General features: G+C 54.5%; 1 protein-coding gene and 1 long non-coding RNA gene across 3 annotated transcripts; one reads left to right on the top strand and one right to left on the bottom strand.

Annotated features, from left to right (window-relative positions):
* Positions 1-1,072: 1,072 nt before the first annotated feature.
* Positions 1,073-2,801, top strand: LOC140503747 (uncharacterized). Its single transcript, XR_011966858.1, has 2 exons — positions 1,073-2,383; positions 2,515-2,801. It is a non-coding gene; the product is annotated as an uncharacterized lncRNA (long non-coding RNA).
* Positions 2,802-4,148: 1,347 nt separating this feature from the next.
* On the bottom strand, positions 4,149-12,958 carry BCAM (basal cell adhesion molecule (Lutheran blood group)). Of its 2 annotated transcripts, XM_072607941.1 has the most exons (15): positions 12,756-12,958; positions 10,377-10,504; positions 9,840-10,065; positions 9,460-9,530; positions 9,232-9,328; positions 8,733-8,915; positions 8,243-8,379; positions 7,710-7,869; positions 6,677-6,792; positions 6,415-6,556; positions 5,899-6,035; positions 5,529-5,664; positions 5,310-5,448; positions 4,673-4,790; positions 4,149-4,584 (listed from the first exon to the last, which is right to left on the bottom strand). In XM_072607941.1, exons 1-15 carry the CDS (start codon positions 12,859-12,861, stop codon positions 4,579-4,581), a joined length of 1,902 nt encoding a protein of 633 aa, XP_072464042.1. In that variant the 5' UTR covers positions 12,862-12,958; the 3' UTR covers positions 4,149-4,578. The 2 variants fall into 2 exon arrangements, with proteins under 2 accessions (XP_072464042.1, XP_072464043.1); XM_072607942.1 differs by lacking the exon at positions 8,733-8,915 and having other exon boundaries at positions 12,756-12,952.
* Between the last annotated feature and the right edge of the window lie 186 nt (positions 12,959-13,144).

Genomic DNA, 13,144 nt, shown 5'->3' with positions numbered 1-13,144 from the left:
TTGGACTGCCTGTTTCCATCTTTCCCTTTTTTCTGTGTCTATGTCTTTCTTCGTATCCTCTTTTCCTCTTGAGGTTTTTCCCGGGGGTTTCTTAAGGAAATGTTCAGAGCTCGCAGTTACTCCCATCCCCACAAGGGGGCAGCACAGTCCCACCCCCACCCCCCAAGTTGTCTTGGTTCAACCACCAGTCCTGGAGAAAGCCAGAGGTTTGGGGGAAAGACTGCTCTGTGTGTGTGTGTGTGTGTGTGTGTGTGTGTGTGTGTGTGTGTGTGTGTGTGTGTGTGTGTGTGTGTGTGTTGGAAGTTTCAGGGATAGTCTTCTCCCATGGCACCCCTCGCATTCTGAATCACCCCCAGCCATGGTCTTGGTATCTCCGTTTCTCTCTGGGCCCATCTGTCAGATACTGCCTTTACCCCTCTATGGATCTCTTTCTTCCTGTCCCATCTCACTCCCATGTCTCCTTCAGTCTGGATCAAAGTTATTCTTTGTCTCTGACCCATCAGCCTTTGTGCTGCAAGGGAAAATCTGCTGGATGCTGCGTCAAAGGACCGGTTTGCACCCTCTCTATCCACCACCCCCATTTTATCTCTCCAGTCCTGAACCCTGAGATGGGGACTTCTATTTGTCAGAGACACAGAATAGGGCTGACACAGACCACTCAAATCCAGCCTCCTCATGGCAGTGTGGGGGTTGGGGTGGTGTGTGGGGAGTGGTGGTAGACAGGTGGGGTGAGGGGGTGGTGGTGGGGTTTGAGGCCCAGAGAGGTGGAAGGAACTTGCTCTGAGTCACACAGTTAATGAGGGAGAACCCAGGCCCAGATCAGCTGACTGTCGAGCTGGAGGCTCTTTATTTCAGGAATGATAGTTCTTGTAGCAAAACCACTTTATATCTCCTTCAACTGGGGCTTCTTATCAGCAGACTCAGATGGATTTATTTTGAGAGTGGAGGGTGGGGTGGGAGGGTGGTTCAGAGAACCAAATGGAACTTTTTGTCTGTAGAAAAGAAAGTGTCAAAGCTAGGAAGGGCCTTAGGACAGGGAATGTCAGGGCTGGGAGGGGACCTAGAACATGGAAAGTAAGGGCTGGGAGGGCCCTTAGAACAGGGAATGTCAAAGCTGGGAGAAACCTTAATATAAAGAACCCAGAATGTTGGAAAAAGAAGGGATCTTAGACACCATCTATTCTAATCTCCTCACTTTGCAAATGGGCACCTGGAAGTCCAGAGAAGAAAAGACATTTGCATTAGAGTAGGGGCAGTGGAGTCTCTGGACTCTCTGCCCACACCCCTCTCCCCCGCTCCTCTTAACATTCCTGTGGTCCTTGAGAAGAGAAAGAGGTGGCTGCTCAGTGGGGCACCCTTGTGGTGTGAGGCAGTATTGCCACACCCATACCCAAAGACCTCCAGCCCTTGCCTCAATTTTTGGCCATTTTGAAGTCCAAGACATTTGCCTCACAACAGCTTTGGGAAGTTATCTTCACAAATAGTCTCCCTCTTTGTACAGATGAGGGAACTGAGGCTAGGAATGTCCACGGGAGGTAAGGAGCCACAAAATCTTCTGGAGATAGATTCTCACCATCCCCTCCTGCCAAACAGCCTAACCCTCATTAAGGCTTTCATAGAATTTCTCCACGGAATCCCCTCCCCCCCAAGGGAAGCAGTGTGGGAGAGTGGGAAGAGCCCTGGGCTGAGATTTAGGACACTTCCATCCCTGAGTTTAGACCTGGGACAAATCCCTATCCTTCTCGGGACCTTAGCTTCTCATCATATAAAATGGGCTCTTTTGGCTCCAGAATCTAGGATTTCTTTTTCGGAAGGGCATGCAGAGGGAAGGGAATTATGTGTCTGAATAAAAACTGTGCTGGGCATTATGCAAATGAGGCAGGCCATATGCAAATATATGCCATTCCCCTGCTGGGAATGGGGCCTGGGGCTTCCCTTATTAACTGGGAGCAGGTGCTGGGCGGGATACCCTCTGACTGTCCATTAGGGTGTTCCTGGAGGATGTGAGGGCTCATGTGACTCTCCTCCACCCCCTGCCATCTGTCTTCCCTCAGATCCCAGTCTGCCCATCTGCCCCCTGACTGTCTCCTCTGTCCAGCTGAGTTTCTGGCTCTCTCCCGTTGGGGGTCTCTCCCTCTCCCTCAGCTTCTTTCCATCAAACTCTCTCCTCTGGCCTGAGATTTCCCATCTCCATCTGCCAGCAAAGAGTCTTAAAGACCATATCCTCGAAATTCTAGAATTCAGGAGCTGGTAGGCACCTTGGTGGTCATCGAGGCTGCCCAGGATGGAAGACGAATCCTTGATCCACCCCACCCAGAGGAGCCTCTTCCAAGAGCTGGGCCAGCTCTCCATGTTCAGAAGCTTTTCTCAAATCAGCCTCATGGTAATTTCCTCCCATTGTTCCTGGCTCTGCTCTCTGGAGCCAAACAGAGCAAAGCTGAGTTCTTTTCCATGGGATAACCTCTCAGATTCTTGAAGATGGTCCTAATGTTCCCTAATCCTTCTCCTCCCCAGGTTAAATAGCCCCATCCTTTCAATTCAGCCCAACTGGCCTCGTCTTGATGCTGACCAGCTTATGTGCTACCCAGAATTGAGCCCTGCCCTCCCAAGGTGGCCTGATTCCCTCATTTTAGAAAGGAAACTGAGACCCATGAATGAGAGAAGCAAGAAAGCAGAGTAAGAGAATGAGAATCTCCCTTTACCTTTTGCCTCTTAATGTTTCTGCGCATCTCATATACTTTTTCTCAGTGTCTAATTGTTTTGGTGTGTTTTTCTAGTAAAACCAGTCTCAGAATTGGAAAGTCCTTCAGAAGAGACACAGTATATCAGAGCTGGGAGGGAGCTTAGAACAGAGAATATCAGAGCTGGGAGGGAGCTTAGAACAGAGAATATCAGAGCTGGGAGGGAGCTTAGAACAGAGAATATCAGAGCTGGGAGGGAGCTTAGAACAGAGAATATCAGAGCTGGGAGGGAGCTTAGAACAGAGAATATCAGAGCTGGGAGGGAGCTTAGAACAGAGAATATCAGAGCTGGGAGGGAGCTTAGAACAGAGAATATCAGAGCTGGGAGGGAGCTTAGAACAGAGAATATCAGAGCTGGGAGGGAGCTTAGAACAGAGAATATCAGAGCTGGGAGGGAGCTTAGAACAGAGAATATCAGAGCTGGGAGGGAGCTTAGAACAGAGAATATCAGAGCTGGAAGGAATCTTAGAACAGAGAATATCAGAGCTGGAAGGAATCTTAGAACCTAGAATGTATGTGTGTGTGTTCATCCTTCGTTGCCAGAGAAGACCATGCCATCAGAGAAATGATGACATGACTTGCACTTGACTTTGTTTTGAGTGAGTGAGGGCTGTGCACGTTACCAGCCTCACTTCTCCTCCAGAGCCATCTGAATCCAGTGACCAGACATTCATCAGGATGACTGGAGATGACCCAGGATGAGGCAATTGGGGTTAAGTGACTTGCCCAAGGTCACACAGCTAGTGAGTGTCAAGCGTCTGAGGTGAGATTTGAACTCAGGTCCTCCTGACTCCTGCACTGGTGCTCTATCCACTGCACCACCTAGCTTCCCCCTGAACGTAGAATGTAGGCTGGGAGGCTCTAACCATTTAACAGATGGGGGAATGGAGACCTAGAGGGTACATGGGCTTTACTCATGCACAGTTCACACTGGCACAGAGTAGGTAGTTGAAGCCAGTGGCCCTGTCCCATGGCCCTGAGTTTTCCCATGGCGTTGGGCTGCCCCACCCCTCCCACTATTTACTTGTCCCTTCTCCTTCCACTCTCAGCTTGGTCTCCGTTTCCTCCCCAGGGCCCTCTAACCAGCAGCTGGGGACGATTCACTCCACCAGTTTTCTGGCCTCTCCAGGCCAGTCCTGTAACCCTACTTAAAAGGGGCAGCAGCCCTTATAAGGTCACACCTCCCCTGCCTCAGGCAACTGCCTAGGTGCCCATCCCATCCTCCCCATCCCCCCCTTCCCAACAGGACCTCATTAACTTTCCCCGTTTCATTTCCTTCCAAATGCTGGTCAGCTGTTTCCGGGGATTGGGGATGGAGGTGGGGTAGTGGGGTCCGGAATAGGCGGGGCAGGCTGTTGCTCCCACTCTTTCCCAAGGGCCCCCAGGTAGTGAGTTCAGAAACTAGACTGAGGGGGTGGGGTGGGCTGTTGGACAGCCTTTATTTAGTCTCCAGTGTTTTTGACCAAGGTGAAGGAAGGGTGAGGGGGTGGGCAGGGATCCAGTGTCAGACTGTACAGTAGAAGGAAGGGAGAACAGATCTCAGAGGCTGGTAAAAATAGCTCCCTCCACTGACCCCCTCCTCCTAGGGCCAGGCCCCAGGCCAGAAGCCAAGGGATATTTCAGGGCCTGGGGGAAGGAGGTTCTCAACTCTGAAGGGCGGGCCAGCCCAGGCCCTATCCCATATCCCAAGTCTCAGGCAGGGGAAGGAAGTGGTGGGGGAAGGGGTGGTTGGGACCATATTGAGGGTACTCCCCTGCTCCCACCACTTGCAAACAGCTCTCTCTGAGTCCGGTGAAAGACTGAAGGTGTGGTTGAGGGCATGCCACAGTCCTGGGTCTCAGCACTGAGGAAGCAAACAGAAGGCCTGGGGTTAGGTGATTATTCCCTCCTTACCCCTGCCCCCTCCCTGGGTCAGGCCCCCGATGGCTAACCTCATCCCCAAAGCTATGGCCTCCTCGGGTGCCGCCCCCTCCTCCACCTCCTAACAGGAGGCCTGTCTGCTCTGGGCGATCCACACCAGGACGGCTTGGTTCCTGCTCAGGGGGCAGCCTAGGAGATAATGGTCAAGAACAGACATTAAGAAAGGTCCAGGGACCAGATCTGGGTCTGGCAGCCCTCAGTGAGTGGGGATCCATCACACAGACAGAGTCAGAGTCCTGAGGTGATGGCCAGGAATGAAGCAGGTGCCAGAGACAGTAAGGATCCACACTGTCTCCAGACTCCATCTTTGCCTGGGCTGTCCCCTACACTTGGGATGGTTCTCCCTCCTCACCTCTGACTCTTGGCACCCCTAGTTTCCTCCCAGATTCAGCCCTAGCACAATCTTCTCTGAGTCTCGATTCCTTATTGCCCCAACGCCAACCCCCCTTACCCCCATTAACAGTGCTCCTCCCCCCCACCCCAAGCTTCTATGAGATTTCTTTTGTTATGGGGTTTATATTTATTTATGTGTTCATGTGGTCCCTCTGACCCCTAGCCTAGCCTCCGGGCATGGCCTACGAGAGGTGCTTACTGAATGGATGATGAGGGTTAGGGTGAGAAGGGACCGAAGTCAGGGGGCACACTCACGGGGGCACCTTCTCCCGGCCACGACAGCACCGGCCTTTCTGACGCATGCAGTAGAAGACAGCTACAACCAGGAGTAGCAGCCCCACGCTGACTGCTGCCGCCATCACGGCCACACCTGCCTGGGGGGCCTGCGAAGCCACTGTGGGAGAAGGCAAGGGGTCAGTGGGCAGCCCCCCTCAAGGGAGGCTCTGTCCCCTGCCCTCGGGGAAGTAGACTCACCTGCCTCAAAGTGGAAGGTATAATGGGCATCACCCAGGTGATTGGAGGCCTTGCAGGCGACCCCCTCCCTGGATGCAGTCCCTGTCACCTTCAGTTTCAGTGAGCTCTGGACCCAGCCGCTGACAATTCTGTTTACCTGTGAGGGGCGGAGGTCGGTAGACTGGGGGTTCCTGCGTCTATGTCCCCAGTGGGTTGGAGGACAGTCAGGACATCTGGGTCACCGAGATGTGAGGGGATCAAACAGGCATCTCTGTTGCATGGGAGCGAGGATATCTGGGCTCCTGGTGATTCAGTCTCCTCGGGGCAGTCCCCAGATAATGGAGTCCCTAGGCTGGGGATTCAGGGGACGATGTGGGGGAGGATCTCTTACTGGTTCCCCATCATGACTCCAGCTCAGCTCTGGCGTTGGGTGTCCCCGGGCAGAGCAGGTTAGGGTCACATCATCCCCTTCGGTCCAGCCACTGCTGCCTCGAGGTTGCATCTCCTCTGGCTTCAGCTCTGGTTTACCTGGGTAAGTGTGGAAAGACAGAAATAAAGACACAGACAGAGAAGAGAGACCGAGAAACAGAGAGAGAGAGGGGGGAAATACAGAGATAGAGCCAGAAGATTATAGAGAGAATAGTAGAAAGGGACAGACAGAGAAGGAAAGAGACATGCAGAGAGATAGACAGAGAAAAAGGGACAGAGATAGAGCAGAGAATCAAGGAAGACAGACATAGCCAGGGGAAGAGGAGAAGGTGACAGGGACAGAGAGAAAGACCAGGAAAGGGAATCACAAAATAAAGAAACACAGAGAGAAAAGATGAGAGAGTTAGCAGTGAGTGCAGGGTCCTGAGGGATCCCCTTCCTACCCATTCCCCGCCCTCTCTCCAGGCCCTGGGGTTACCCTGCACAAGCAGCTGTAGGTTCCGAGTCCTGGTGAGCCCAGGAAGCTTGGGCACTGAGGCCTCACAAGTATAGATACCAGTCGAGGTGAAGGTGACGTTGGTGAGAGTGAGGTGGGGGCCCTGGTCCAGGGGGATGGAATCCTGGGGTGCGGAGAGATGAAAGACTGAGGAGAGTGTGTGATGTGGTGGGGGAGGGGCATTCATAGGGCATACACCCAGGGCTGAGAAGTCAGTGGGAGAGGATGGAGCTTCCTGCCTCACCTTAGTCCAGAAGACTTTGGGGGTTGGGTCCCCAGAAGCCAAGCAGCCCAGCTCCATGGTTTCCCCAAAAGACATTGTCACATTCTCCCCAGGGCTCAGCTCCAGAGGGTCCAGGTCTGGAAGGTGAGACAAAATCGGGAGAAGATAAGGGGACAGGTCAGTGGCAAGAGAGAGACAGAGAAGAGATAGAAAGAGGAGAGAGAGGGAAAGAGAGGAGAGAAGAGAAAAGAGGATAAGTGCGTACAAGTCATCGTCCTCCCCTTCCCCCCCCCTTCATTTCTTCACCCTCAGAACTTCTTCCTCAACGGGCTGGACTTTTGGGGTGAGGGGATAGAAAGCTCCCTTGTTCTTGGAGGCCATGGATGGAGAGACAGCTAGCAGGACTCCAGACACATCTGATGAATTAGACCCTCAGACCCTCTAAAACCAGCCTAAAAGAGTTGGGCATTGTGGCCTAGTACAGAGAGCACAGATACTGACGAACTGGACAGCCCTCTCTAGGCAACTTGTTAAAGCTCCCTGCCTCAATTTCCTCATCTGTAAAATGGAGAGTGATAGCCCCAAATAATGGTAGTAATAGTAATCCCAGAGTTGTTGTAAGGATCAAATGTGGGTATAAAAAGCTTTTCCAACGGTACCCTACTAATGCAAGTTACTGCATTATTATCCAGAATTGACAAAGTTCTTAAGATCACTGAATCTCAGAGGAAAAAGGGCTTTGTCAAAGATCAGATCTGATTGTTTTTATTGAGGAGGTACACAGGACAGAGCACCAGCCCTAGAGTTCAAATCTGGCCTCAGACACTTCCTAGCTGGGTGACTCTGGGTAGGTCACTTCACTCTGTTTGTCTCAGTTTTCCACTCTATAAAATGAACTGGAGAAGGAATGGCAAACCACTCTAGTATCTTTGCCAAGAAAATCCTAAATGGCATCACGAGGAGGCAGACATGACTAAAACATTTGGTAAAGGGGCAGAGGATGAGCCATGAAGAGACCCTGGCTCCAGGTACCCCCTCCTTTGCTCCTGCTCACATCCCACATGGATGTCCAACTTCTGGGTCAGTTCCACCCCTGGATCTGCATCAAAATCGGCCACTTCACACTGGTAGAGGCCACTTTGGTTCCGGGAGATTCTCCCGAGGGTCAGATTGCCATTCGTGTTGGTCTCTAGTGACTTTTCTTCCTTCTTTCCCTGGGAAAGACAAGGAAAAGAATTGCATCCCTGCACCTTCCGCACCCTCTGAGGACCAGAGGTCTGGTGGGAAGCTGACCTGGCTCTTGATATCAGGAGCTATCCCAGGGCACCAGGGCTCCCTTGAGGACAGAGGGTCAAGGGATTTCTCAGGACAAGAGAAAAAGAGGGCTGAAGGTAGAGAAATGATGTGTCACTGGGGCAGGGAATTCAGGGTGGGGGTGGGGAGGGGGGATGGGGGAGTCGGGGAAAGTCCCAGCAGAGGGAGTAGAGATTACTCCAAGACAGAGAACAGGGTTGTTTAGGGCAGGAGCTCTGATTTGGGGTCCACACTCATTAATTCTCCCAAAGGGGTGGGGAGGGGAGTGGATACCTGCTTCAGGGTGAAGATATATTCAGGGGTTGGGTTGCCATCTCCCCGACAAAACAGGTTGACGGTGTCCCCCTCACGGACCCAGCCTCCAGGAGCTGCTGGACTGGCCACCCAGAACTGTACATTCTCTGTAGGGTCTGTGGGGGGTGCAGGAGTAGGGTAAGGACTCATTAGGGGTTAGAAGGTAGGCTTGGGGTTGTGAGGTCAAGGACTGGGTTAGGGATTCAAAGGGGGTCTAGAGGTCAGAGTAAGGTCAGTGATTGAGGGCACTTCCCTCTTTCAGGGGCTTGAGTCTTGCCCACTGGGTTATGGTTAGGGGTTATAGAATAGGGCTTAGTAGGTAGGGTCAGAGGTCAGGGATCAAGCTTGTGTCAAGGGGGTCAGAGGTTGACATACTATGTGATGCACCATCAGGTCAGGGGTCAGAAGCTGGCCACTGTCCTGTGTGTCGGTGGTTGGGGGGGCAGAGATCGGGGGTCAAAGTGCTCACAGTGCAGCGTGAGATAGAAGGGTGCAGCATCTTGTTGGCCCTGCTGGCCATTGGGCATGTGGTAGATGGCCCTGCAGTGGAAGGCGACATCTCGATCGGCCTTCTTGGGCCGAAGGTAGAGGATGCTGGTGAGGGAGTGGAGCCCAGAGGACTCTCGGACAGTGCGGCTGATGGTATATAGCTCTGGGGGGACAACAGGATGGCAGGGGTTCTGTCAGACCCCGGCCTGGCCTTCTCCCCATAAAAGGTGGTCCCCAGGCATCCCTATGACTGGCAGAATGAGTGGGGAGGGGGGAGCGTTAGGCTTGCATGCTACCTCTAATCCTTTCCCAAGCTCCCACCTGTGGGAAATCTCTGAACCTCAGTTTCTTTGCTTATCAAATGACTGGGCTCTGGTTTCTAGTTCTAAATTCTATTAGGATAAGATCCTGTGGGCTGGACGAAGTCCCTCCCTCCCATTCTGTCCACCTCCCACCCCACTAGGGTCTCTGAAGCTCACCCCCGTTCACCAACGTGGGAATCTCCAGGGCCTTCCCATCCCGGTACCAAGTGATGTTGGGGGCAGGATTGGCATTTCGGCTGGTACAGGTGGCTATCTGCAGGAGGAGGCTGGCTGTCAGATTTGTGGGACGTGAGTGTCTGGGCCCCACTGCTTCTGCTCCATCAGAGTCTCAGGTACCCCTCCCCCTCAAGCAAAGCCTGTTTTTTTTCAAAGGGGCTCTCCTACCTCATGAGCTTTATCATTGATCACTGAAATCGTTCCCTTGTTGGGTATGACCTCAGGGGGCTCAGGAGTCACTGCAATGAATGAGAAGGAGGGGGTGTCATCAGTGGGAAGTGCCCCCTTCCTCTACCCCACCCCTATCCTTAGCAATCTTTCTCCCTCATCTGAATTAGAAGGTACCCATGTCTCTCCCCATCAGTCTTTGTCTATTTCTTCCTCCCTGTCCCCCGTTTTTTCTCTCTTCTTGTCTTTGGTTTCTCCCTCTCTGGCCATCTCTTTCCCTGTCTCTTTCTCTGTTCATCTCTCCTGCCATTTTGCTCCGGGCCCTGGTCAGCTGCCCACCCTCCCCCCCCCCACTTTCTGGGAAGACCCTGGGGACTCACCTAAGACTCGGAGGTGGCTGGTGGCCTGCGCCTTATCTACTGTCCTAGTAACTTGGCACGTGTAGTTCCGCTCATCCCCCATCTCGGCTGAGAGCAGTTGCAGGGACCCATTGGGATGCAGTTGAAAAGGTGTGCTTGGCTTTAGCTCGGGGTCCCCACTTCTCTTCAGAGCTCCCATTCTTCCAGAAGCAAAGACCAATGGAGAGGGGTCTCCTGAGCGGTCTGTCTGTGGAGAAACCACCAGGAGAGACGGGCTCGGGGGACCTGCTGGTGAGCCCCCGAGCCTTCCTCCATCTGTTCTGGGTCTCTCTCTCCCCAACCTTCTTCCTTTTTCAGCCTCTGGGTGTTTATCTCTATTTTGGTCCTTCTCAATTCCTCCCTCTTCCTCTGTCTCCTCTGTCTGATTCTGTCTCTCCCTCCCTTCCCTTCCTCATTGTACTCTGCTCCTTCCTAGCTTCTCTGTCTCTGGGCCCCAGTCATCTAGCTAGCCCTGTGGGTATCTTTCCCTCCTTTCTTCTCTCCACACCCATCACTCACAACAAGCCACTGCAGCGTTAAGTGTTCTTTGCTTCCAACCCCAGAGATAGAGCAGCTCAGGGTCACTGACTCCCCTTTCATGACTTCCACCAGACTGGGTGCTGATACTTGGATCTCAGACTGGGCACCTGGGAAGTAGAAGAAGACAGTGATTTGCTCTTCCCATTTCTGGTTTCTCACCATCAGTCAGGGTCCCAACTCATGTGAGCCCTCAGTTCCTGCCTCTCAGGAACCCAGGTATCCCCATCTCCTGCCCCCATCAGCCTGCTCAAGGACCCAGGCTGCCAGCCCTGCCCCTGGTGGTTAAAGGGAATAAGGGATTCATCAGGTATCCACCCAAGCTAAAGGGAGGAGAGAAGTGAAAAGGGGTGGGTGGATGGGTGGTGTCTCTCCTCTCCCACTTATAGGTCTCTCTCTTTGGATCTCTGAATCTCTTCCTACTGGGGTCTCTGTCTTTGTGTCTCTCAGTCTCTGGATGGGTCTCAGAGTAGGTTTCAAGTCTTTGCTTGAGCCTCTCCAGATGTGATGGACCTCTTAGACTGCTATCTCTGTGGCTCTCAGATCTTTTTGGTTTCTCAGTCTCTGTGGGGTCTCTAGGTGGCTAGGGAGATAGTAGGCAGCCCCCTATTTGTGGCCTCCTGGGATCAGGGGAGAGTTGGAGAAGGGAGGAGGAGGCAAATGAGGGGGGGACAGGGCTGGGCAGGTTTCAGGAATGTAGGAGGGGTGGGGCCAGCCCAGACCTGCCTCAGCCAGGCACAGCCCCTTCCTCTGCCCCCCCACACCCCATCAAATCCTCTTCTTTCACCCCTCTGGGAGGGGAGCAGTGGAGAGAGATGAGTCACAAAAAGAGAAAAGGAGGTCCTGAGAAGATTGGGGAGGATGCTGAGGGGAACAGGGACTGGAGGCCCAGATGCCTGGGCCCCCAAAGAGTTGGGCGAACTGTTGGACTCAGGTGCCCACACCTACAGGGACTGAGAATGCCTGGGTCCTTGCCCTAAGGGAGGTGGCTGAGGAGCCAGGAACTTGGGTCCTTGAAAGGATGGGGGCTGAGAGCCTGAGCTGAGGGTCTGAAGGATGGGCCAGAGCCAGGTACAGGGAGAGAAACATGGGCCCTCAGGGAGGGCATCCCACACAGTCCCGCTCTTCTAACTCCTTGCCAGGCCCCACCCATCCCCAAGGGCTTAGGATCTGCTGAGTGATGACTGGCAGGAGAAGGAGCAGAGGGCCTGTGAGCTTCAGGGAGGCTGGGTACAGGGCACAGGGTCTCAGCAACACAACTTTGGAATTGGAGGAAAGGACTCAGGGGTTTTGTGGCCCCTGGACTTTCCAGAGTTTTCTCCATTTCTGGTTCTTTCTGTGTCCCTCTATCTCCCTCTCTGTCTCTGGGCCCTTCATGCCTGTGTCTGGCCCCCCCCCCCATGACTCTTTCTTGTCTCTCTCTACCGCTCCCATGGCTCTTTTTTGTCTCCCTCTGCCTCCCCCTTTGTCTGCCTCTGCCCCCCATGCCTCTGTCTCTTGTCTCCCTCTGCTCCGCCTCAGCTCTCTGTCTGCCCTCCTCTTGTCTCTGTCCCCCCCATGCCTCTGTTTCTATCCTTTCCCAAGTGGTACTCTTTCTGTCTTTACTATGCCTACTACGCCTCTCTCTTCTGTTTCCTCCCTCTAAAGTCTCTCTGTCTCTGTCTCTGTGTCTCTGTCTCTCTCTGGCATTTCCCTTCCGCTGTATCCATCTTACCATCTCCCTGTAGTTCCAGGGTCTCTGGGTCTCTCCCTCTTCCGCCCTCCAGGTGTATAGGTGTGGGGGTGGGGTGGGGTGGGACCAGGAAGTGCGGAGAGGAGGGGAGGGGGATGAGACAGAGGCCGAGAGAGCTCCAACTTTTCCCAGACCCTCTTCGGGTGGCAGACAACCGCTCTCTCCTCCCCACACAATCTCAGAACCTGCCCAGGCTCCGCCCGAGGAGCTGCCTGGTGTCCCGAGGCACCTGCTGGAGGCGATCCTGGTGGCTCCCTAGCCCCGCTCCCTCGCCTCCGATCCCTCTCGGAGCTCTGCCCCCCAGCCTGCACCCTTGATCGCTCCCAGGGCTGGGTTGTGGGGAGCAGCCCACGATCTCTCCAGTCCGCCCCGGTGCTACCCCCACCCCGAGATCTCCGCCTCCTGTCCTAAGAGATCATCCCAGCTCTCCCCAGCTCCGTACCGAGCAGTGGACGCCCTTAGGTACTGCAGATGCCCCCCTCTCTTGGGGTCACCGGAGTTGCCCCTAGGCCCTCCTAAAGGGCTCCCACAGGATCCCCACCTCCGATCGCGTTCCGCGCAAGCCCCACGCCCCCCTTCAACACATCAATCAGTTGCCGCTCAGTGCGTAGAGTTGCTCGGTCCCCTACCTGGGGTTCCCCCGAACAGCAGCGCCAGGAGCAGGAGTCGCGGGGCCTGGCCGGGGCCCAGGAGGGTAAGTGGACAGGAGGCCCGGGCCGGGCCCAGGGGCTCCATGATGCCGCGGGCTGCAGGGGAGGCGGCGTCTGGGCCAAAGGCACCGCAGGCTCCTCCGAGTCTCTCTCGCTGGGGACGTAGCTTCGAGACCCGGAGAGGGAGGCCCCGCCCCAGGCCCCGCCCCTAGCCTCCCCCCCCCCCCACTTTCCTCCGGGGCCCCCAAAGTAACCCCCGCCCCACCAGCCCGGGCTCCCAGCCAGGACCTCCCACCGCCGCCCGCCCGCAGGCTGCCTCGATCTCCTCCTGGCCAGCCACTGTCCAATCCCGTCCCTTCTCCCACCGT

This window comes from Notamacropus eugenii, chromosome 5, assembly GCF_028372415.1.
Source record: "Notamacropus eugenii isolate mMacEug1 chromosome 5, mMacEug1.pri_v2, whole genome shotgun sequence".
NCBI classification, from domain to species: Eukaryota; Metazoa; Chordata; class Mammalia; order Diprotodontia; family Macropodidae; genus Notamacropus; species Notamacropus eugenii.
Note: the sequence above shows the minus strand (reverse complement) of the source record. Positions and strands in the feature narration are given on the sequence as shown.

Coding starts and splice junctions, on each gene's coding strand:
- BCAM (XM_072607941.1), bottom strand. CDS start 12,861: ATGGAGCCCCTGGGCCCGGCCCGGGCCTCCTGTCCACTTACCCTCCTG. Junction 10,066..10,376: donor TAACGCTGCAGTGGCTTGTT/GTGAGTGATGGG, acceptor GTTTCTCCACAG/ACAGACCGCTCAGGAGACCC. Junction 6,036..6,414: donor CCTACAGCTGCTTGTGCAGG/GTAACCCCAGGG, acceptor ACACTTACCCAG/GTAAACCAGAGCTGAAGCCA.